General features: G+C 37.5%; 1 protein-coding gene across 9 annotated transcripts in view; it reads left to right on the forward strand.

Annotated features, from left to right (window-relative positions):
• SOX5 (SRY-box transcription factor 5) overlaps positions 1-24749 on the forward strand; it is a 292593-nt gene that overhangs the window by 33450 nt on the left and 234394 nt on the right. For 7 of the 9 annotated variants that reach the window (XM_082761276.1, XM_082761277.1, XM_082761279.1 and 4 more), the window contains exon 2: positions 3302-3533. In XM_082761276.1, the coding sequence (XP_082617402.1) occupies positions 3302-3533 (232 nt within the window). The remainder of the gene's footprint in view (positions 1-3301; positions 3534-24749) is intronic. The other 2 variants (XM_082761283.1, XM_082761284.1) reach the window with 1 other exon arrangement.

Consider the following 24749-nt stretch of genomic DNA (forward strand, 5'->3'; position numbering starts at 1 on the left):
TAAAGACCAATAAAACTGTAGAAATAATGGAAAGACCAGCTGTGAATGAATTTACTCAGTATCATGTTGTCTTATGCTTTTGAAGCTATCCGTGATTTGATCCTTTGCTGCTGTAGACAGTATTTACTGTCCTTTTGGAAGACATTTCCAGTTGAAGTAGATAAGAATTATTTATTTATTTATTTAAAAAAAAGAAAAAGAAAAAGAAATCTTGCATTTTCTTGTTGAAATTTCCTAGCTGTTTGTAAGCAGTAATTTCTGTGAAACCGTAATGTTTGTTTGATGTTAGAGTTGGTGATGAGATGTCTGAAAGGACAGATTATGCCTAACTCAGGCTGGCTGTGGGCAGAACTACTTAGAAGACAAACTGCAGTTGTTGCCTGTGTTGTGTGACCCTTACCCTGTGCTGTGCCACTGTTTCTTTGAGTGTCCTAGTCACTTAGGAGACTACTGCAGATTAGATCAGTAACTTTGCCTTTGCCTTCTTAGCCACATTAGCAGTTTCTCAGTCTTCTAATATTATGGTAGATGGGTACACGGCTTGTAATTTAAACTGGGTCTTAAAAGAGCTGTGTGAGGAAGGAAGAAGCTGCTGCTTCCTTTACTAGTTTTCTCTCTGGCCTACAGTCCAACCCATAGGATTTGTAGTTCTCAACTACATAGGATTTGTAGTTCTCAAAACTGTCTGTTTTTCCTCATGCATAGAGGTAGTCTCCTCTATTGCCTTCTTTGCCTATTTTTATAAATTCCCTGTAAAAATGATGTCATCCCTGTTGGGAACAGGTGATAAGCAGAAGATGTTGATGACCTGTAGCACCTTACTCCAGTGGAAACTGTATATGCATTATAAAGTTAGCAGAAGAGTTTCACTTCAGTGTGGTAGTCAAACTGTCCTTGTGAAGCGGTGTGGTAGAACCCATGGTTGTTCTGGTTTAATATCAGTAGGAGATTTTCACACAACTTCAGTATAGAGTGTATAAAACAAACCTTCAGTACAAAGGAGGGTCTCCTTTCTCTATGTTATATTGTCAAATTGCAGTGGAGAATTCTGTAGATGATTTACAATATTTTTAGTCATCTTATCAAAAATATAAATATCCTAAAATATAGAACATTACTGTGCAATAATTGAGTAATGATTTTGTATCCTTCCCTTTTTGTTTGCCAAAACTCAGACAACCACTTAGTGCTGATTGTCAGAGAGATTTTATGAAAAGCCAAGCGCCTATTAAGGCAGTGTTGAAAAGAGTAACCAAAATGTTACACTCAAAATCAACAGAAAATTTATATCTTGGTGCAGTGCAATGCAAAATATGAATAATTCACATTAACTTTAGGAAGGACTTGCATGTTTTCTGCAGAAGAAAAGCTTGGGATCTGTCACATCAAACATAGCTGTAAAATGCTGAATTCAGTGGGCTTGTAGAAAACTGCCAGTAAGCGTCTATCTGGTGATCTCTGTCTTTATACATATGCTTCTGTGCAGACACGTAGGTGGGAAAGCCTAGAAGACAGAATTCAGGTAGGATGTATGAAGTGTTAGTCTGTTGGGCTAAGTCAAACATTAATAGAAAATACAGATTGCTTCTCTATGTACAGGCAATAGGTGGTGTTCAGAAGAAAAGGCGATGTGCAGCTGAGTATAGGCTCTGGTAGGGATTTTTTTTATCTGTTTTTTTTTTTTTTTTTTTTTTTTTTAAATATAATCTAACTTGGCTCAGGAGGTAAAGCGCAAAATGAGATCATTAGAAACAAAATAAGTCCTAACAAAGGGCTGTTTAAAGTCACTGTTTGTTTTCAGACCCAGTTGACTGCTGCTAAGAACCATTTCGTGCTCAATATGCCAAATCGTATGGACATGCTCCACCTCACAGCAGCCCCACACATGGTTCAAGAGACTGCTGGGCTTTTGAAATGCAGTCCTTTAACTGTGAAGTGGAAAATCAAAATGGGGTAATTAGAATCATAAATGCTAGATTTTTGAGGAGGAACAGTATTACTTCAGCCTGTCTTTTCAACTTTTATGTACAATAGCCTTCAGTTTCCTTGTTCATAACTTCTATTCCATTAAATATTTCTCATTTTTCTTTCTTTTCTTCTTTTGACTTTGTCTTTAGGATTTGTTACTTTTCATTCCACTCCGTATTACAGATGCCCCAGCTTAGCACAGTGGCCCATTATGCCATCCGTGCGCATACCCTGATTTTTGTGAATAATGTTGCTGTAATTAATCCCAGAAGTCACTTGCATTTTAATACTCCACTGGACTCCTCTGTTTTGAGGACCACGCAGGAAGTGTTCTGGGTTCAGACTGACTTGTAAGGTTTTCAGTAGTGCCTGGTTTAGATGAAAACTTCCAAAGACATAAAGATCCTCTAAGCCTTCCTGAAAGATGGTGATGCACACACATTATCAAAATAATGTTAGAAGACAATATCAAGAAATTGGGGAAGTGAGCCTGAATTTTGAGTCAGGATTTGTGAGTGTTTTTTATGGTGTGTGCTGTATGTATCTTCCCTTCGTATACTTTTTTATACAGAGATGTGAGTTAGGTTTATACGTATATTTTTCTGATCTGGCTATAGGTAGAAAGTTTAGGATATCTTGACAAGAAGTCATGATTCACTTAGTAGAACCCCGAATTTGTGTTTTCAAAAAGCTTAGATTATTGATGAGCAAATGTTTAACTGCTTAATTATCACAGATCTGTGAACCTGAAAAGAATCTCTCAGTGCAACTGTAACACACTATCGTTTGCATGGATGAAGTTTTATATACACAGACATTTTGACTTAACAGCAACCTTTTTATTTGTTTTGTTTTGTTTAACTTAATTTAATTTTTGTTTTGTTTTATTTTATTTTGTTTTATTATTTTATCAGTTATGGTTAAATACATGCAGATGGTTATTCCTTTAAAGCTAAGTTGACAATAGCTTGTATCGGGAGACATTCTATCTTCTTACAGTCTCTTGCAAATGTAAAACCAGATGGGTATTTTTTTAAAGGAATTGCATTTCATTATACAGTCTTCTTAGGTGAATTTTCATGTTTAAGAAGCCAGAATACAAGAGAGTGCTATATTAGTGTATTATTCTCACAACAAACAAGCCACTGTTCTGTTGCTACCTGCTTGGCCATTGTTCCCAATTGTGTATGCTTTGCAGTGGTATTTGGATGGTTTCCTGCTCTCTGCCAGCACAAAAAAGGCATTTCTGTTACAATGGCCCCTAACCACACAATGACGGCATTAAGGATTTATTTGGAGGTTTCATTATTTTCTCCTCTTTTGTTCCTTCCAGGATGTCTTCCAAGCGACCAGCCTCTCCGTATGGGGAAGCAGATGGAGAGGTAGCCATGGTGACAAGCAGACAGAAAGTGGGAGAAGAGGAGAGTGACGGGCTCCCAGCCTTTCACCTTCCCTTGCATGTGAGTTTTCCCAACAAGCCTCACTCTGAGGAATTTCAGCCAGTTTCTCTGCTGACGCAAGAGAACTGTGGCCATAGGACTCCCACTTCTCAGCACAACACAATGGTAGGTTTGCTAATGGTCTATTGTGCTTACATCCATTCTTTGAATTCTGCCTCTACATTAGTTTGGCATCCAGATCTGTACCTTATGGAGTATACAATGCAGAGTTACACGTACAGAACATGCTACAATAATGTGAAAGCTCTGACCTAGCTGGACTGTCTACCTTCCGCTACAAATGCCAAATCCCTAAGAGTGCAAACTCCACTTTTCCTCATCTTTGCCTGCTGGCATTTGGGGTGCTAAAATTTTGTAGCTACATCAATGTGAATTTGAAGTGTGTGTGTTCAGCAAACAGTAAATGGTTTTGGAACACTGTAAGTGAGAGTCATGTTTGGCATGTTGTCTGAAATATCACCCCAATGCCAAGTTTATGCAATAGTAAGGCACGGAAGTCTGTATAAAGGGTAAAAAAAAAAAAAAAAAAAAAAAAAAAAGCGAGAGAGAAGAAAGAAAGAAAGAAACTTGGGGTTATGTCTGGTGTGTGTTTTACATGCCACGCATATAAGGAAATTTACTAAGTTTACACTATTAAATCAGCCTACCACTGTTTCACATATGAATTACCACCTTTTTGTGCACTTTACAAATGACTGTGCACTTCAGTCACCACGTTTAGACGTTTAGCAGCCCTCTGGAAGTCCAGACCTGGCTTTATGTAAAAGCCAACAAACAAAAAGGATGAGAATGCAATGCCGCATTCCTAACTAGTAATGTAGTGTCACTATTGTGAGGTGACGTGTTTTGACCCTTAATGTAGAGTACTGTGATACGTTTTTATAAAGGTTGAAAGGTGCAGGGAAAGGCATTGAAACCTCAGGACTTAGGCACCTCGACAAAGCTGTCTGTGTGAGCACATGTACACAGCTCTTGCCCGTTTCCAAATTGACTGCAACTTTTCTCTTAGTCCCCCACTTTGACAAGGGCACTGACAATTTCACTTTAAGTGAAGATAATGAATGGACCTGCATATTTGAAGGCTTTTAACAAGGCATTGCCAAATAAGTGATGGTGTGTTCTCATAAAAGCCTGCAACAGCTCCATAGTGGTATTTAAGCCCTTACAGCTCATTACGCATATGTAACAAGCCCTATGTAAAAAGCCTCAGGGATTATTATTTCTCATAGGACCAAGCCACAGGGTATTCACTGAAGCTGCCCTCCTTAACAAAATAATTCACTGACCCAATCCATTTTTTCTTCCTTTTTAGTTTAATGCTTAAGTTCAAACAGTGTTTCAGAATATCAAATTTTGTTTTATTTTGTGTTATTGCAACTTCTAGTGAATAAAGAGCATCATTGGGAAAATTACTCATGGACAGAGATGTCTTTTTTTTTTTCTTTCTGTTTTTTTTTTTTTTTTTTTTTTTTTCCCTGACTTGCTTCCTTCTGATCCTTTATCATACATGTTGTGGATATGTAATTCTTAAATATTCAGTATCAGCCAATGGGATGTTAGAATATGTAACTGGTGTATGAGCTTTGCTGTATTTAGGCCTATTTTAAGAGAGTATGTTAAAGTTAAGAGACTGTTCCTGTCAACGCTTAAGTCAATAGGAAAAACTTGTGATGACTCCAGCAGCGTAGACTCTAATGAAGTAAAAACTCATTGTCTGCTAAGGAGCCCAGCAGGCATATTCTAGTTAGACCTCACTGAAACATTTAACTGCTGTTTAACTGATTCTAACCAGCTTTTCTATTCATTTATAATTTTTGAGATCAAGAAGTTTAGCTGATCATCTAGTGTGACTTCCTGTTCTGAAGGATATGTTTAATGTGATGTGAAAACAGTGTATTATTTTGCTTCATAATACAAGATACTGTATTATTGCATATTTTAGACAGTTTTGCCATAGCAGTGAGATATTGTAGGGTCATTTGAAGCACTGTTCGGGGTTGTAGGGATTCCTTTTTTCTTCATGCATACTTAAGAAAATTGCCAGTTTGTACAGATATGACATTCTGGTAGTATTTCTGTTCTAAAGAGAAGCGTTTAGTAAAGCATTATTACATAGGTAGGTCAGAAAGGATGTAGTCTCTGTGTCTCCAGAAACAAGGTTGTGATTGGTATAAATTAGTTAAAATATACATAATCCCTCCCTTGGCCATTGTGGTATGTATATCTCATAAGAAGGAAGTGGCTGAACCTTGTCGTTGGATAGCTTTTAGATGACTTCAGTTTGTGTGATTAGCAGTTGCAAAAGTCATTCCCAACGAATATTCTCACCTTCACAGCAGCACAGAGGTTGTTTTAATGCTGTTTGATCTGATATTCTGTGCTATTTTACTGTCTCTGGGAAGCAAACCCAGGTGTGTGTGCATGTGCACACACCACTGCACAGTGCAGTCCAATACAGTTTTATTGATAAAGCTCCAGCAGTGTGCTTCACACTTCTTAATAGCTTGTCAGCTGTACTACTACACCTACTGACTGAGTCTGCAAGTGACTATGGAGTTCTCGTTTTGTAACCACATGCTGTCCTTAGCAGGGTACACCTTTACAGATCTCCCCAATGTCCAATAAGACCCCGTCAGACATAACAGCCAGTCTGAAATCATGCAGCACATCACTGCCGAACCCCTCTCAGCCATACTGCTTTCTGCAGATTGTTGGCTAAGTCTCTTCTCCTGAGGGATTTCTAGGTAGACATGGTATATTGATCCACAGAGACCTTTCTGTGTTAGCTGCATGTACAACACCTGTTTGCATGGGGAACAATCTCAGCAGATGAAAACCACAACCAAGGAATCTGGAAAAGATGTGTAATTACAAAACTTCGTTTCATTGCTAGGCTGCTTAGCTGAATTCCTCTTGTCATCACAACCATCCTTGTCTTCTCATATTCTGCCTCAGCACTGTCTTGAAGGAACACTTTGGAAAACAATTTCAACCTTGAGAATCAATTTCTTGGCCTCACTTTTCTAGCTGTCAATTAACCCTCTGTTTCATAGGTTACTTCCAGCTGTGCTTCCTTTTATATGCCCTTTCAGGTGGGACATCCTAGGATCCTAAAGATAAAGAGCTGATTGTAAGAGTGATAACTCAAGTTTGCCCAACTTAGACTTTCCAAAATTTAGCCTGTTGTAATTTACCAAGTTGTAACAACTCCTGCCTTTCACTGCCAGCTTAGAAACACAGCTTTGAATTGCTGAATAAGTTTTTATAAAAGAAGGAAGAATTTTCAAGGAAGAAGTCTTCAAACCTTATCAAATTGGCAAAAAGCTGTGAAACCACATCCTCCATCTTTGCATAGAAAGATGGAAGATTCTAGAACTGCAGCCAGAGAGAGGTTTGTGCGGTAGGTACAAACAAACACAGTCCCGTCTGAGCATCAGGAAACCTTTTTTTTGCAGTAAGGGTAATTGAGCACTGGGGCAGGTTGCTCAGAAAGGTTGTGGTTTCTCCATCCTTGGAGATGTTCAGAAGCTGTCCAGACATGGTCCTGGGCAGCTGGCTCTAGGTGGCCTTGCTTGAGCTGGGAAGTTGGATAAGATGAGCTCCATAGTTCCCTTCCAACCTCAACTGTACTTCTGTGAACGGCAGGGGCAGCTGTATCCCATACTTTCTTCCTCTTGATAGGAGAAACTAGATGCTTATTTTAGCTAGGAAAGCTCTTACACTAGTAAGAACAGAAACAATAAATTATCAGACTTAAACCAAAGGCTCAGAAGACAAATCATTTGCCCTACAATGTTTATCAGGGTGCCCCTAGAATGCTCGTAGCAGGCCCTGAGCTTATCAGGGAAATACTTGAGGATTACAGTATCAGTCAATACCTTTTCTGATTAAATGTGTTAAGGCTGCAGTGTTTGGATAGTAAAGATAGTTGTTAGCCCATCTGACTTCTGAGAGTTTATTTTGTTTATTTCTGACTGTCTGCCCTACCACATTGCTTAATGCTTTGTGTTTTTGCCATCTCTCAGGACTACTGATGTCACCAGCAGTGCCTATATGCTAATTTCTGAATGTAAGAGATTTCTTTGTTAAAAGTGTTGATTAGAGTATACTATGAACGTTATATACTGAGGTCAAATTTGACCATTTTTCATAAAGGTATAATATCATTCAAATGCTGGATGAGATTGAAAACACAATAGTTCTAACCAAAAATCAAATTGGTAAAAGTGTAATTGTGACACTGGGCAAACCTTACATACTGCATGACTGCATTTGCTAGCCCACGTTTGTCCTGCACTTTCAGTGGGATTTAGGATTAATTTCCAGCTGTGCTCTGAATTGATATGAAGTACTACAGTGAAATAGCTTTATTGCTTTACACTAACAAATGCTGCATTTCTATGGTGGATGAAGTTACTCTGCTGGAAGTTGGGAGGAATATTAAGACACTTTGATCATGTTAAGAATATTGCTTAAAGAGCTGACACATTGTCCTGTGCTTTTCCTCCACTTGTCCCAAACAAAAGGTTGCTTAATGCTGCATTTGAATTTTGTTTTTGAGTATGTCCTGGCCTGCACTTCACCTGTTGGTCTGGGGTTGTCAGCTTGTGAATAGTGTTGGATCAGAACAACATGTGGCTAGAACACTTAGCTGCTATTCAGAAGTTGTGAAGAGAATGGAAATCTGAATGTATGTAGCTTTTTAAAAAGTCAAATAGAACTCTAATTATACTGAGCTAAAAAAAAAAAAAACAAAAAAACAAAAAAACACCACTGGTTTTAGAGAAATTTTAATTTCCAGCGTACCTTTGTGCATCAAGCTTAGGATAAGTTATTGTGATGGTACAATGCGCAGTGTTGTGAACACCAGTGCTGTTATTGTGCCAGCTCTAATAATGAGAATTTCATTGTTTGGGGAGAGCAGTCTCCTACACTCTAGACAAAAGTGTAATTACTTTTGAACGATGTGGAATGTGCTCAGTTTAATAGCACGGAGAATAGATTCACAAAGATTCAGATAAAGCTAGCTTGGAAGCCATATGTGCAATGTGGCAGTATGAAATTGTTAGCAGGCACCATAATTACAACACACACACATGCACACACACAATTTCACAGTTTAAACTATAAACCGTTGTTTTTGTAAGAGATAGACAGGTTTATCAGAACAAGACTATTTCAATTAAAACAAAGCAGAAATTGTGGAAAGTTTGCATTTGCCTTTTTTTTTTTTTTAATATTCTTTCCTCCCTTTCTTAATGGTAAATTGATATTTATAAGATGATGAAATTGCATTGTTACAAACATTGTATTATAAATGTCATCACAAGAGTAGCGCATGAAAGCAGTTTCCACAGATATAATTTCAGGCTTGCATCAGAATTTGATCTTTTCAATCTTTACACTTGCACTGTTGCAGGGAATGTCTGTGCTGGTTATTAGGAAAGGGAACAAATAAAGAAGATCATCCAGGACCCATCAAATAGCCGTAGAAGTTGCATATTGCATTATTTAGTCCTTAACCTAGAGAACTGGGCACAACCCTTGAGAACCAGGTGTGATAGAGCAAGAAAAAGTTTTGACAACTCTGGTATATGCCTGACAATATATCTTTCATTTAATATAGTATAACCTGCCTGTCCTCATTGTCGTGATTTATATTCTCTCCAATCTTGTCGCATTTGCGTTTCTACGTATTGCCTATAGTATTTAACAATTACTTCCAAATTACTTGTCGTATAAGTCCTATATAGGGTAGGTAAACCAAATAAAATATTTTCATCCTTCAGATGATGCAGAGAATTAAAGCCATAGCACGATTCAGGAGCAGTATGTCAGTTTATGGAAGTTCCCTTGGCTGGTTCTCTATGAATACTCTATGAATACAGTGAATTTCACTTACTTGTGGCCCTGGTAATTGACAATAGATATAGATATCTTAGTCCAGCTGAAATAAATGGGCAGGAAGACTGAATGAAGTTTGAGATGGACTGTTGGTGTTCTCATCAGTCTTGGAAAGGTTCAAAGGTTGGTTAGGGGACAATAAATAAGTAACGAAGTAGCAAAACTTTTTTTTTTTTTTTTTTTTTTTTTTTCCTGAGCAGGAGAGTTAGAACTGCACTTAAAACAATAAGTGAACAAATCAAGACCAGACTTATCATTTATAAATTGCCTGAAATACAGGGTGCAGATGACGGTAGTTTTTAAAGGCCATGAAGAGAAGTGGAAACAGCAGTTGTTTGTTTTTGCTCAAGATCATCTTACTGTGAAGCAGTCACGTTTTTAATGGATTCATTTGAATGCAGTTAAGCAGAAAATAATCAACAGAAAAGTAAACACCTTTGTTTTATAGAAGTGCTGGGAACTGTATGTATCCATTGTTTGCAAGTGATTATATGCCTAGGAATCAATTCATTGACTTAATACTGGAAAATATCTTCATTTAAGCTTCTTGCATAAATACTAGCAAAATCTAATTCAAGTGAATAGCTGAAAAATTGCACAGGAAAAAAAGATAGGTAAATGCATAAAACCCACAATCCTTAGGAATATTTGAACCAGATGGTCTCTCTAAAGATGAAGAGAAAAGAGCTATCAAGTGCACTTGTAAAAAAAATACTTAAGCCTTAAATGAAAAAAAAAAACTTGGTCATCTTTCTAGGCAAAGTAGTCAGCTCCAGGACTTCAACAGTGGACACAGTGGCTTCATTCCGCATTAAGCTACCAGCTGAAGATGAAGTTGAGGGTGCAGAGAAAGCCTCAGTAAGATGGCAAGATTGGTTTATAGCAACAAAGAAAAGAGACTACGTTTAAGTATTCCTACTTCTTGATACAGCTTTTGCTTTCAACGATCAGTCCCTAGCCATGACATAACCTTGGTAGCATCTGTGGTATCTGTATCCTACTCAGACAACAGCTGTGGACTTTTTATAGTTTCTCCAGTCTAGGTCCATCACTTCTTTCACTATACCTGAATTTATTCTGCAGTTCTTTCTTTCTTTTTTTTTTTTTTTTTCTGGTGATAATAAATCTTTACAGTATTGCAGTGAGCCAGAGACTCTGATGCCAATAAAACACCCAGTTCTCCATGGTTCTGGAAAGAGAAGGCAACAAAAATGTAGTTAGTTCTCATGGTCTCCATTTCAACTGATGGATTTATCTCCTTTGGCCAAGCTTCTGCACTGCTAGGAAGTTTATGGCTTTGGGCTGGTGGTGTAACTACTATCAGAATAGAGAGCGGCACACCAGGTTTTCGTGCCCTTATCTAACACATGATGAAAGGCACATTGAAATCTAAGTTGGTTATATTTTGCACCCTGGGTAGTTCTACATACCACCTTGACTCATTTTTGCTTCAGTAGCTGCCTCTTTATTTTAGAACTTCCAGAACATTTTCCCCTTGTGCTTTCTGTCTGCTCCATATGCTTTTCATATCTACCTTGCTTCTTCCTGGCAGCTGGTGTGGCTTTCTCTCTTTCTTTTCACTGCAGGTGAGAAAGCCGCCTTCTCTACTTCACTCCGTATATGAACACTTACTGTATCACTTTTTATCTGCTTGCAGTTGTCCTCTGAAAACCTTTTTATCCATTACAAGTTTTCTTCCTCTGCTTGTAGTCATTATTTAATGTGGTCATTTTTATTATTTAATCCATTCTAAAGCCTTTTAGTAAACACCTCATATGAAGACATTGCACAGTAAAATAAAGTATTGTGCTGTTAACTTGGACAGAATGTCAATAAACTATGGTTGTTTTTTGATATGCAGCTCTACTTTCAGTGGAAATATACCAAAACTGAAATGCATTGTGAAGCATTGGTCATGGTTTCTTGATTTTCAGGGTTGCAAGGAATGCCTCTGATTATCAGCTCTGGCTCCTAGAAGTGCCAGAAACTTCTGCTACACTAAATACAATCATGTTTTATGTCCTCTTCTCTAAACTATCAAATATTTGTGTTTATAGTTGGGATGTTACCCACTGCCGTGACATTTTGAAGTATTTATTTATTTTCTATCCTTTTTAATGGCTGAGTGAAAAGCTGTCATGTTTTTTGCCTTGTCTCTTTTAGGTATGTCTTTTCAGGTTATACAAATTAAGTTGGATTAGTCAGCCATCTTTCTCTTTTTTCTTGCCATTGCAACGCTTTTGCAGATTCACCAGAAATAATGATGGTTGGAGTGGTAATGAAAATGTGACTTCAGGCAGTTGCTAGCATTTAAAGTGTCATGTCATCCAATCATAGTGTTTTTTATTTCATGGAGCTAACAACTTGCTCTTGTTTTGAGTATATCAGTGAAATATCACCTTTTCCACTATCATCTTGGATTTAGAGGGTTTATTAATTTTCTCTGGAGGTTCATGGCTGGAGAAGAACCTGTGGAAAAATGGGGACTACAAATTTCAACATGGGTTTGCTTAAGTATGGGCATCTACATCTTAGGTTACCTCCTAAGGCATGTGCAGAAACCTCCCTACGCAAAGATGGACATGCAGCAGTGTTATTAAACCAACGTTCCAAAGTGTTTCAAGATAATTAAATGGAGGAAACAACCTTTCTTCAGTAAAAATAATCCTTTATTTTTAGTGTAGCAAGCTTGCCTAGATAGTTTGGCCAGTTCTATTTCCAAATCCACTTTAACACTGTTAAATTCTTTTGTTTCTTTTTCCAGTTCATGTACAGTTGGGTGACCAGATAAGGCATTTTTGCCTTTTGCGGAGGAGAAGTAAACTCAATGAATCCTGTGAATTTAGCATCACTATATAAAACAATAGACATAACTGAGTGGAGATTGTGCCCAGTTTAATTAAGGATAATGTTTGCCAGAGCACCGTAAACAATACTGTCATTATGTATGGAAATAGTCTGCTTCAGCATCCTTTTTTATGCTTTTAAATTGAGTCCACACCAAGGGGAAAAAAAGAAGCTATAAAGATTAACTTTTTGTAGTTTGTACAGGCAACAGGCAAATTATATAGATTGTCCAAAACATAGACCAATAAAATCTAACATCAGACTGTTATTATCTTTATTTATATTGTGCCCAGAGCATGATATATTTTTATAGAGACAGAAAAAAGAAACATTCCTGCCCCCGAATGCTTAGCTTATGACCCTGTTCCTGCAAAATGATCTATTTGATTGGAACCTAATGCTGATGGTAGCAAGAGGGAGGGAAGGAGAGGTCACCGACTATAACTCCTTCTTCACATAGCTTTTTGTAGGATTGGAGTTTGATGACACAAAATAAGAAATATTACAGCAAAAGGTAAAATCTTTCTGACATCTCAAGTCTGAATTACTCTGATAGATTGCATTTATCTATACACTAAGTCATATCAGAAGTGGAAGCTTGCATTGCTTATTAATATTGCTAGCCACAAATAATACAAAATATCTGTGCTTCAGGCCTTCTGTGTTGATTTTCAGATTGAATTTAAAGTGAGGGTTTCATCTCTGAAACTGTAAGCGAAGCTTCCTTCTTTCTCATAATTCTTTCCATTTTAACCTGCTGCTGTTGTAATCAGAAAAGTTGCTCAGGTTTGGATCTTTCTGGATTCAAAGGCAACAGCATTCTCTGAGCTTAGTATCCGGCTTCCTAGGGTCTTTGGGTCTCTAGAAAATAGCCGTATACCCTTATACAAAGTGGATATAGGACTTTTTGGGGGGAGAGTTTTCAGTTGGGGGGAGGAGGTTGTTTGTTTGTTCTTTATGTCTGACAGCAGTCTCAATAGTAAATTTCTGTTGACTATAGGTCTCTTGGAGCACTAAGAGAACATTTTGGTTTTCTCTTATATGGTAAGGAAGTTAGAGTTAAGGTCGTCACTAACATAATGCAATGTCATGTCAATCACAGTGTCACTATTTAGGCAGAGGATTTATGGGTGAGGCCTGAATAGACTAAATGTTTACAAAGTGCATGTCTAGAGGTAAGCTAGTAACTTTAGGCTTAACTTTATGGTCAATAGAAGTAAATAGGGAATAGCAGAGAGGGATTTATTTTGTCCTAACATACCTTCTAAGCAGGTCAGAAAAATCACACCCTGAGACTGCCTATTTTTCCTCAGAGGTTGCAACTGGAGCTTAGGGTGATAAGCTTAGCTGTTGATACCTGTAGTTGAGACATCTCTAGTCAGAGATAACTTCAACCAGAAAAGCCTTGAGTGAGAGGTAATTGCCTGGCAAGAAAATTTACTTCTTTGTAAATAAATATTTGTTATACAGAGCTTGGATCTTCTGGGACTATCAAACATTCTGCATCTCAGACCTCAAAGAGCTCATCTCTTTTGAGTTTGTGTCCTGCATCTGGCTGATGTCAGAGTGTCAGTCCATGGCATTCCTTACAAGTGTTAGGCTAGAATCTGCAAATACTGTTTTATTATTAAGCTTATATTCTTTTGACATAGACAGCAATGCAGGTAGAGTGTGAGGGAGAACAGATCGATCATTCACAATAATTCCATGTATAAGAAGTTCAATTTTTTTTTAAACAATTTGAGAAATTCTATTTGAAAATAATTTTCACTATCTTACACATCTACAAACAGAACTTAAAATAGAGTGATTCACAGAATCACAAAGAATACATCTGTGGTAGATGATGTACTTTTCCTGTTTGCTTGTAGCCAGTGTAAACTTAGCTTTTGGGCAGAGACTATAGCTTCACTTTTGAAGTTGTCAACATGAGTATTGGGTAATATATTGACACAGAGCCACAGTGAGTTCACTAGTTTTCCATGTGGATAAACTAATTTAACTGAAATCTCTCTTTCATATTTAGCGCATGCATGTATATCTTTATTTTGCTATGTAAAATGCCACATACAGTTTTTGGTATTCATACTTGTGATTTTATAAATATTACCAAAAATTATAAGTTTTTAGTTCACTTGATGAAATTGGACTGTATTCCCAGCTTCCTGGTTGTTGATTTTTATTGCTGGCAATAAATCTTGTCTGTGCCTTAATTTATGTGATGGTACAATGGAAATTGAACATATCTTTCATCCATGTTCCGTTTATTAACATGTTCCATGTTCTATGGCCTAATAGTGTTTCCAGACTCATGGAGATTCATGACAGCCATACAATGAGATTGGGGTTCAGGTCATAGGCACATAAAAGTTAGGTGTCTGGGCTCTCTTCACAGTTTATGGAAAAAGATAACCACCTTACTAGAACAACCTTTCCAATCTTAAAATAAGCATCTAAGACAAGAAAGATGAATTACCCTCTGAAAGTGCTCGTCTATTGACTATAGAGGGAGCCTTGATGACTAGTTTAGACTAGATGTCTAATTCGAGGCTAAAATTAGGTACATCCACAGTACATGGTAGAGTTAAAGAAATAACACACATTCCTGTGTAAATATTATTTTATATTTTTGTAGAACTAACCATGTTCAGACTCATCTTTTATTTTATTTTATTTTATTTATTTATTTATTTATTTATTTTGTGATTATTCTAGCAAACTTCTTTTCTAACCACTGCTGATGATATTTAGTGGTGTTTTAAGGATTGGAAATGCTTTACTGACAAACCTTTAGTTGTATATCCAGCAAGCAATGTTAAGTTCAAATAATAAATTTTACATTTAAATTTACTGTTTAAAATGTGTTGGTTAACAACATGAATCAGAGAACAGAAGAACACCTTTAAGCAGGCTATTTTGAAGATTTTCTCAACATTGAAAAATGGCATTGATTCCAGTGGTATTCCTCATTTTAAATTTAGTAAATTACTTCTCAATCACTATCATAAATTTATATGCTTAATAAAGTATTTATCATTCTCGCTATGAGCTGAAATGAATGTCAAATTTTATTTTTAAATTTAATTCAGAGAAGAGAACATAGTGTATCTAACCTGTTGTGTCTAAAGACTTGATTTAGCCGCTCAGTCATTTTTATAGCAGTACTGGTAAGTCCGAATGCCGTCCATAGGCTTAGTAGGTACACCTAGCAATATATTGAATAAGAAACTGTAGTTAAGTCTTAGTCTTGTTTTGTAGAAACCTGTCTGCTTGCTTGCCTTAATTCTATTTGCGTCCTCTTGTATGTTTAATCCGGAAAGTGGGTATATATACATGTGCACAGTTTCACATTTTGGCACCGTATTTGGTATATTGTGTGCTATAACTTGTATCATGCCTGCGGGCCATGGGAAAATGACACAAATTAAATGTGAAATAGAGAGGAGACATAATTTAAAACTTGCGTGTTCTAGAGGTGCAGTATGGCATACGAGAGTTGCAACATATTGCAAAAAATTCATCCTATTTCCCCAACAAGCACGGCATGTTTTCAGCTGTGCAGGCTGCTGGAGACATGGGCAGCTCCTGTAGGTGTCTGCTGTAGATAGCTGGTGCTGGGTTTCATTCGAAGGAGCATGCTGACCATGCTGCATGTGCTCCATCGTCTTCTGCATCCTGCCTAACTGCACAGCACAGGTCGGTGTTCTCCTGTGCCCTCCTCCCTGATTCTGTAATTATATTTATTTTACACAGACATGCGAGTTTCCTTTTCCCTTTTACATATGTTGTTTTGCTTCATGCTGAGAAAACTCCAGAGTCTGACAGGGTGTTTTTTTTTTTTTTTTTTTTTTTTTTTTTTTTTTTTTTTTAAGCACTCCAAATTCTATCCAGCTTTAAACTCTTATGTTTATAACCCTGAATATCTCTAAAATGTCTTTACCTAAAACACTTTATGGTTTTATTACCAGGTTTATGCCAGTAATAATATTCACATCAGCTTTCTTAGGGATAATCTTTAAGCAGAACCTAGCAAGAAAGGCTTTGAAAACTATCATTCCCAGGAACGCAAATCTTGGAACATGAAACATCGGTTTAATCGCCCTCTCTGACAACTTAACACGACAGATTGAAAAATACAAGCCGATATGGAAGTGGGATCAATGGATTATCAAAGTCCTAAACATCTCCTCCTGGGGGAGGGGGTTACCGGGCCTGCCGGCGCACGACGGTAGCGTTGAGGTTGGCGCAGCTTAGGGCGGCCTGACTGGCAGGGGAGTGGGGAGGCAGGGAGGCAGATTTACATGCGGCAACTCAGGGGGCTTTGTCATGGCAATTGTATAAAGTGATATACAGTGCAAATCGACTCGAGCATGTCCCTGGATAGCAGGCGGTTTACAGCCTCTTCGAGCAGAGATTACTGCTTTATCTTGTCATACTAAATTAACGTGGCAGCACACTGTTAAACAGTGGTGACCTCTTCATCTGTGGAAATTGCTGCCTAGAGGAGAGATGGTATTTAAGACTCTCTCTCCCTCTCCTTCTGCCTCCCCTCCCCACTTTCTCTCCCTCTCCCCCTGTCTCCCTCCCCCCTCCCTCCCTCTCTCTTTATTGTCTTTTTTTTTTTTTTTTTTTTCCCTGTAGGACCCTGAGGCGTTTTTGGGTTAGGTTGTAACATTAAAGACAAAAAGAAAGAAGAAGGGGGGAAGGGAGAGGCTTTTAACATCAAGGTGACAACAGCTATGTGTTAATTGGGCCTTTGTTGTTTGATTAATAGCCACTTTGGTGTAGAATATGAAGACAGTTGTTTGGACAACTTTCTAAAAATGACATGTCCTTTCAGTAAACTGGGATTAAGCATCGTTCTCTGGTCTGCACGTTTTAACTCCTTGCTGTTACTGTGCCCAGCCCCATGCGTGCCACTATTTAGGAGCGCGGTGCTGCCCGGCTCTTCTAGCACCTTCCCCACCTGGCAGGCCTCAAGGTTAGCTCTCCAGTCAGCTGCCCTCCTGCTGTTCTTCCTGAGGGTCAAGGTGGTGGGGATAGCTACAACAATGTAGTTGAGCTGTTGTTTCAGACTGTGTCAGAGGATTTTTAGAATTAAATAATTCTCCTGGAAATGCCACTAACCGGGAAAAGGGCCGCAGCTCTTTCATTGGGCTGGCAGTGTGATACAGAACATGGAGAGGAATAAATCTCGTCTTTTTCAGTCAACTGAGGCAATGAAGGAGAGAGCATCATCTCTTCCTTAGATAAGATTTTCTGTTCCTGACTTTTCTCTTTACTGTGCAGTAATTCATTGTGGGTCCGATCCAAAGCTCTTTGAAGTCAATATAAAGACTGCTTTGTCTATTAAAGGCTTTGGATCGAGGCCCACAGGACCTTAGGCAAATTATTGCAAACCAGTGTTATAAAGCGCTTTGAAATTTGCAGTTGTAAAATTGCAAAGGACTAATTTTTGCTATAATAAAAATTATAGCAGTTGGGAGACCAGTTGAAGAGAGGTTGGCCAGTGTAGCCTTGGAGGTAGCCATACGTGTTCAAAATCATAAACTTATGGCTGCATCTTTGGGGTAAGGAGTCCTTCCCTTCCCTCTTCCTTTGCTGAATCTTTTATTTATTTAGTTATTTATATCTATTTATTTTTATTTTTTATGTATTTAGTGCATTCTGTTCCCAAGTTGTTGAGGCTATCAGTTGACAAGAGAAGATGTTTTTACTTCGAAGATGCTTTTACTTTACCCAGCAGTGACTCTGGGCTGACACAGGACTTCCACTACTTAAGTTATGTGAAGAAGGTTATGGAAATGTAATGAAATGAGATGGAAAAGGGCTTTATGATCATCTAGCTTGGATTTTTCCTTGCTGTAGACAATTGCTTCTTACTGTGAATTTCTTGAGCTGCCACCTACACAGATTCATGCAAAATTCTGTGCATTTTGTATTGTACGTTTTGTATGTAACATTTTCAGTGGCAAGCTTTTATTCATTTCTCTGAGATGCCAGCAGAGCTTATTTTTTGCAGCAGAATATTTGCCATTTGAGATGCTGTGTATCTGTGAACACTGATGTTATCGTTGTTTTCTTTGGATGAATTTTGAAGACCATTGAGCTAAGCACTTATAGTAGAGATATGGAAAAGACCGACTTCCTGATTTATTATTTTTAGAAATCAATGCATTTGATAATTTATGTACAGCTTACAGAGGCCACATAAGTGGCTCATGAATCGATCAGCAGCCAGCGAAAATGAAAGCTAATGAGCTCATTTCAGTAGCAAGTTGCTCATTAGCAGGTAGGCTCACTGATCTTTCAGGTTTTCCAGTTCAAAGTCACATGGTCTTTCCATGTTCTTGGAAAGAGTAGCTTCCTTGAAAAGAACAAAACAGAAAAAGAGAGCATGGCAAGATTTTGAACATTTTCTCATTGCTCTGACATATACATTTACGGTAAATGCTTGGTACTGCGCCAGAGGAGCAGACCACCTAATGGTCTGCAGGGCTAAAGCTGTCCGCATTATGTAGTACCGCCAACTTCCACCATCTTAAAGTTGAATTTACTAGTGTACTCAGCAGATGTATGGGAGGAGGGGGATGGAGGCATCTTCTCTGCTTCTGCACAGATTCCCAGCACTATTCCCAGCACAACATTTTCAGCTTAGGTTTTCTCCAGCTCAGCAGTGTAGATATGGGATGCTAGAAACTACATCTTTGTGCAGAGCTAGGTGGTATGTGCTTCCCCACATTCACAGTCCATGCAATGGCCCATCTAGGTTAGATAACACCAAGCTCATGCCCTCCCCTCACATAATCAAAATTATCTGATGCCTTGTCTGAAACACTTTGGTGCTTCCAGTATGGTTTTTGTAGGGTATACACAAAAGCTGGTTTATTTACCCCTGTTGTTATCCTTATTGACTGAGATACCAAGAGATGAATAGACATGGGATTTAACCTCCCCCTAGGAAGTACTCTAAGGAGCAGTACTAAGCTGTACTGTAGATTTTATGTGCTAGGGCTCATAAACCTGCTTGAGAGCAGGGAACTGTTTTTATTTTTATGCATTAACACAGTACATTGTTGTCCACTCCTACCACTGATTTTTTTTTTCCTTTTAGTAAATAAACAAATTCATTATTAATCTGTTCAAAAAGCAAAAACACTGGTTTAATTATCAAACCTTTGAAAGAAAATGCAAGATATTTTTTGAATCCTTATGTTACCTTTATGTATAGAAATATATGCTATATGTAGAGAGAGATTTTAACTATATCCTATAGACATGAGAAATATGCTGCTCTTGATCAGAAGGGAAAAAAAAAATATTGACAGAGTCGCCTAAGGCCCCTGAAGTATCCTGCAGATGAGGGCCTCTTGAAACATGTTTTTAAAATATATTTTTTTAAAAGACAGATTTTCCAAATCTCAGGAATAGATTTTCAACTGCCTGATTTGGCTTTAAATGAGTTGGCTGAATCAGTTTCTTTTTCTTTTAAGTAAGTCTATAAAGCTTTGATGAATCTGGCTCATTGTTTAGCACTTATCTCATGAGTAAAGCTTGAGAGGTTTGGCTTGAAACTTACCAAATCACATCTTTGGAAAATGGCCCAAGCCTATTGATTTATTCGAAAAAAAGAAAAAAGAAAAAAAAAAAAAGAAAAAATCCAAAGGAAAGCATAACTGACAAACCTTGATCCAGCTTAGTGAATAAGTCCCTAACAGATCTATACAGTCCCTACTGAGCGAGTGAGTCTGTTTCTCGATGTATATGAGCCCTGCACTTTATGGAGTTGTAGGGTTGAGAAGGACTGCAAGAGGACATCCAGTCCCAGTTTCCATCCAGGGACCAACCCTACCGATGTCATTTCTGTCAGATAATAGTCTAACTTCCTAAAGTTACTCAGTGTAGGAGAGTTGCAACCTACTAGGCTATCTGTCCAGGGTATTGCTATCTTTACTATTAGGAAGTTATTTCTAATACTTAACTCATTTTTTCTGCTTCAGTTTTAGCTCATTAATTATTGTCCCAGCTACCGTGGCAAGAATAAATGTGTTCCTCTTTTCAGCAAATATCTTGTATTTGAAGACTAAAATCACATTCCCTTTTCTGAAGCTTTTCTTCTGGTGTGTGGAGGTCATCTCTACTGTATTTTTATTTAAAGCTTCTACTATTTTGTTGCTTCTATGACACTAGTGGTAGTGGAGGCGTTCACACTTTAACAGCTATGTCTCCTTAACAGAAAATTTTTCGCTAATGGCAATAATGCCTGCAGCAGGTGTACCTGAGATGCTATTGGAAAAGTCTAATTCCAAGTAAAAGGAGACTCAAGGTGGCTTAGTCACTGCTTCATAAATGTTGCCAAGTAGTTTTGTTCAATTAACTTGCAGTTAAATCCTCTCTGGTACTGCCCTGTCTACTCAGCTGTGGTTAAATTTTCTAATGGAAGGAAGGCTTTGTGTGTCACTGTCTTTTGCTTAGTTCACTGGTGGAAACCAAATTTGGGGGCTTTATAGATTCGCAGAGTTACGACTGCATGGCCATGGAATAGCATAATGGATCATAGTGCCTCTTGCATATCAGAGAACTGCCAGCAAAGGCTGAGTACAGGTGCTTTTTGTATAGGGAGGAAGAAGGAATGTTGAGTCTCATGTCCTAGAGTGAGTTTTCAAGACCAGGATTTGGCAGGGAGGAAATCTTTTAAATTTAAGCCATTTGATCTGGAAGTCAGTGGGGAAAAAATAAACATCAGACCTCATGATAACAATTATCTGAGTCACATTTGAAAAGTACTCAGTCCTCTGAACATAATTGTTTTCATATGTACAAGATTAAGCGTGCAACAGATTTAAAAATCAAAATCCATTTCCTTTTATGATCTTTAAGGAATTCATTGTTTGTATAAGCTGAAATAAGAAGGTAACTGCTATAATGAGGGTTATGCTTTTCTATATTTTATGGATTTAATAAATCCTCTACTAAAAGGAATTATCAAGTCAATCTTCCCACTTTCTTAGAAGACACTTAGTAGAATCTGGCTTTAAGATCAATCAACAGTTCTCTTTCCACTGTGTTTTGGGCTGCTTGATAAGAGACACGTTCCCCTTAAGGTTATTCTTTCTCTTCTGTCTCTCCATTTTTACGTTTTGAGTTTTTCTCTTGTGACCACCAGAAAGAATGTATATGGATGAGCCATCTGGAAATCATAGTTGTTTGTGCTCATGGAACTTTTTGCATTTTACAAACCCATGAAGTAAGTACTGATCTAAAGGGAGAGCAAAGACTAGGAAGATAGTTCATTTGTTGCCCCACCACTGCTTTTCTGTGTCTCTGCTGTGGTAACTACAACTCCAGTGGTGAATAGTTGGCAAGTTCTTCCCATCTGTGCATCTGAGAGAGGTTAGTCAGTCTAGGTTACAGTGGGGGAGGGGGGAAAAAAAAAAAGCTGATGATGAACAACTCAATCTCATGCTTCAATCAGATAAAATTTCACAACATAAGGATATTATAGAAACTTTACAGAATTAACAAAATTTGAAGACCTCATGGCTATAAGCCACCATAGGTTCTGTAATTAAACAAATTTATGTGGTAGTAGGGCTTTTACAGTCAGCTCACCAAATTGGACTATCTTGAACAGACTTAATGCTGAAGCTAAAAGCACAAAATAGCATGTATGACCAAACATGTCAGAACTCTTATCACAGAATCACACAGAATCACAGAATTTCTAGGTTGGAAGAGACCTCAAGATCATCGAGTCCAACCTCTGATCTAACACTAACAAGTCCTCCACTAAACCGTATCTCTAAGCTCTACATCTAAACGTCTTTTAAAGACCTTCAGGGATGGTGACTCGACCACTTCCCTGGGCAGCCCGTTCCAATGTCTAATAACCCTTTCAGTAAAGAAGTTCTTCCTAACATCCAACCTAAACCTCCCCTGGCGCAACTTTAGCCCATTATGAATTTTTTGTGTGTCTTTCTGAGAGAAGTCTTTGAAGTTGCCTATAAATAGAGGATATTAGCATATATTATTTCCAAGAAAGAAGATGGAAATTAAAAAAAAAAAAAAAAAAGGAGCAAAAACAACTTGAATTGAAAGACAGTCCTTTAAAATGAATATCTGTGTTAGAAAACTGACTGGAGGACTTGCCCCAGGAATTGTGGTAGGAAAATAGCTCTTCCTCACGGCAAAGGATCAGTTTATGCTCTTACAGTTTCGTTTTTCACTTCCAGATTTATCAGTCCTCTGTCGGGTAATCTTTTGAACTGTTTTGATAAATAATTCTACTTGTGAAGGTTAATGGAGTGTCAGTCCCTTATGTACTCTCAAGTCAAATGTGGTGCATGCTAGTCAGAAGTGTAGCTCATGCTTTATGACCAGATGACCTTAACGCTTTAAAGCGTGGTTATAGTCAGATAAATGACTCTAAAAATGACATTAAAGGGTCCCACGTTTTCTGTCTTGCTGTGGCTTTAGGGGTCAAATTTAGTTGCATAAAAATATGATATTTTTATTAATTGCCTATAATGTTAACTTAACCTGGAGTTTGAAAATAAAGCAGTGTCCTTTTTGCCTCACGTCATCCCTAGTAATAAACGTTTTGCAAATGGCACTTAACTGTTTTGTTGATGATATGTCTGCAAAGCAGAGTCCAGTTCCTTCTTTTGTAGCTGTATTGACTCTTTAGTGCTAATGGCAGCAAAAAAAAATTTAGTCAATAAAGCAGGAAGACATGACTCAGAAAATACATGAGGAGCACATACATTGAATAACTATGACATTTGCTACTGTACTGCTTATCCGGTATATTGTTGGAGGTTCATGTGTTACAGAAGCAGAACATGTTTCCATGTAAAATTCTACTAATCTGTGCCAATCTAAAATTAATACAACCCTTGCCCTCACAAGGATGGCTAGGAATTTACAAAGTTGCTATCTATTTTCTGGTTTATTTTCAAGGGTATCTCCATGCACTGCTGTAAAAGATTGCAGCAGAGATTGCAGCAGTGCTTATGTGAAAGAGTAAAACCCAATGCAAACTACTATTTCTTTTGAGAATTTTTCACAGCTAATTCTGGCCAAGTTTTATTAAGTTTACTCTATGCAGAAACTGACCTCTCTGGTACCGAGCTTAATTCTGATAGTTCCAAGGAAGAAAAAATTGGAATACACTTTTCATTGAAGTGAATAATAGCTATGATTAAATAATAATAATAATAATAAACTCATACACAAAAGTTTAAAACAAAATGTGTTCTGGAAGTGAGGCTTCTTGACTGCTTAGTCTTCTGAACAAGTGATCCCATGTTTGCTGAAAATAACCCGTGGAAGTAAAAGCAGTTTGCTGATGGTGATCTTCTGAAACTCTTGCTAATCAGTCAGTATTCTGGCTGGCTTCTTTAGATAATAAACATGTGCTGAAATCAGGAGAATCAGGCTGATGATTAATGTTTTAGTAGAAGAATATTTACAAAAGAATGTTGTTGAGACAATCCTCAGAAATTCTCAGTGTGGTCATTGAATTTCTACAAGATATAACTGTGCATCCCCTGTTCTGTTCCATGGACCTTCCTAATCCCTGATTTTCTCCTTTGAAGATGATATTTTGGTTGATCAGAATACCTCTGATTTACATAACATCTAATCTTTTTACATTAATGACTCCTTATGTGATAACATTATCTTTATTTGTATAATCTTGAGGTGAATTTGAACATCCACTGTAGGGACTTCCTTATTTTATGACTCTGATTCTAAAACAATCAAGGCAAACTGATGTCACAATAAAGCTGTATAAAACCACATTGAAAGATGGGACAGCTGAGAAACTATGTTCATGCTCCTTCCAAAGTTTTTAACTTTAATGTAAGGCCTAGATAGAGGGAAGAAAGTATTTTCTGCTTTTAAAAATGACATGAACACATGCCAATTAACACGATACTGATGAAAGAAAAAAAAGCTGTCACATTACAGCTATTGCAATTAATAGCCATGAGCATGGCTATGATGTACTACATGAAGTGCTCAAGAAAGCAGTCCATGGTCAGATATATCTGATGTTGCAGTGTAGTATCATTGACATATTTTGCTACTACACTCTTCAAAGTGCCAAAAGTGTCTTTGATTCTCAAGTTATGAGGCACTGTATAGTGTTTTAATAACAGAAATATTATACAAAACATACTGAGATGAGCTTTATATAAATATGTACAACTCTCTATATATGTACAACTATAAATACAGTAAAATGTACTGTAAATTATGTTATATTTATATTATAAATTATACATATATATATATATATAAAATGATGAAGTGTGACTCTTATAACCAAATACTCTGTGTTCACCACCACCCCCTCTGTGCTTGAGGTCTCTAGGTGCTCAATAGGAGCTTTTTAATTATCTTTCCCTGTTTGATATTGCTAAATATAATGAATGGATTGCAGAGAACTTTTTGTTAGAAACGTTCTGTACCCTAACAGTGCTGGTAGGCACGGCGATACCTGGCTGGATTGCATCCTGGGACTCATTCTTGATAAATTTAAGATCAAAAAAAGACAGATTTTGC

The sequence above is a fragment of the Aythya marila genome, assembly GCF_965140915.1.
Source record: "Aythya marila genome assembly, chromosome: 1".
NCBI lineage: Eukaryota > Metazoa > Chordata > Aves > Anseriformes > Anatidae > Aythya > Aythya marila.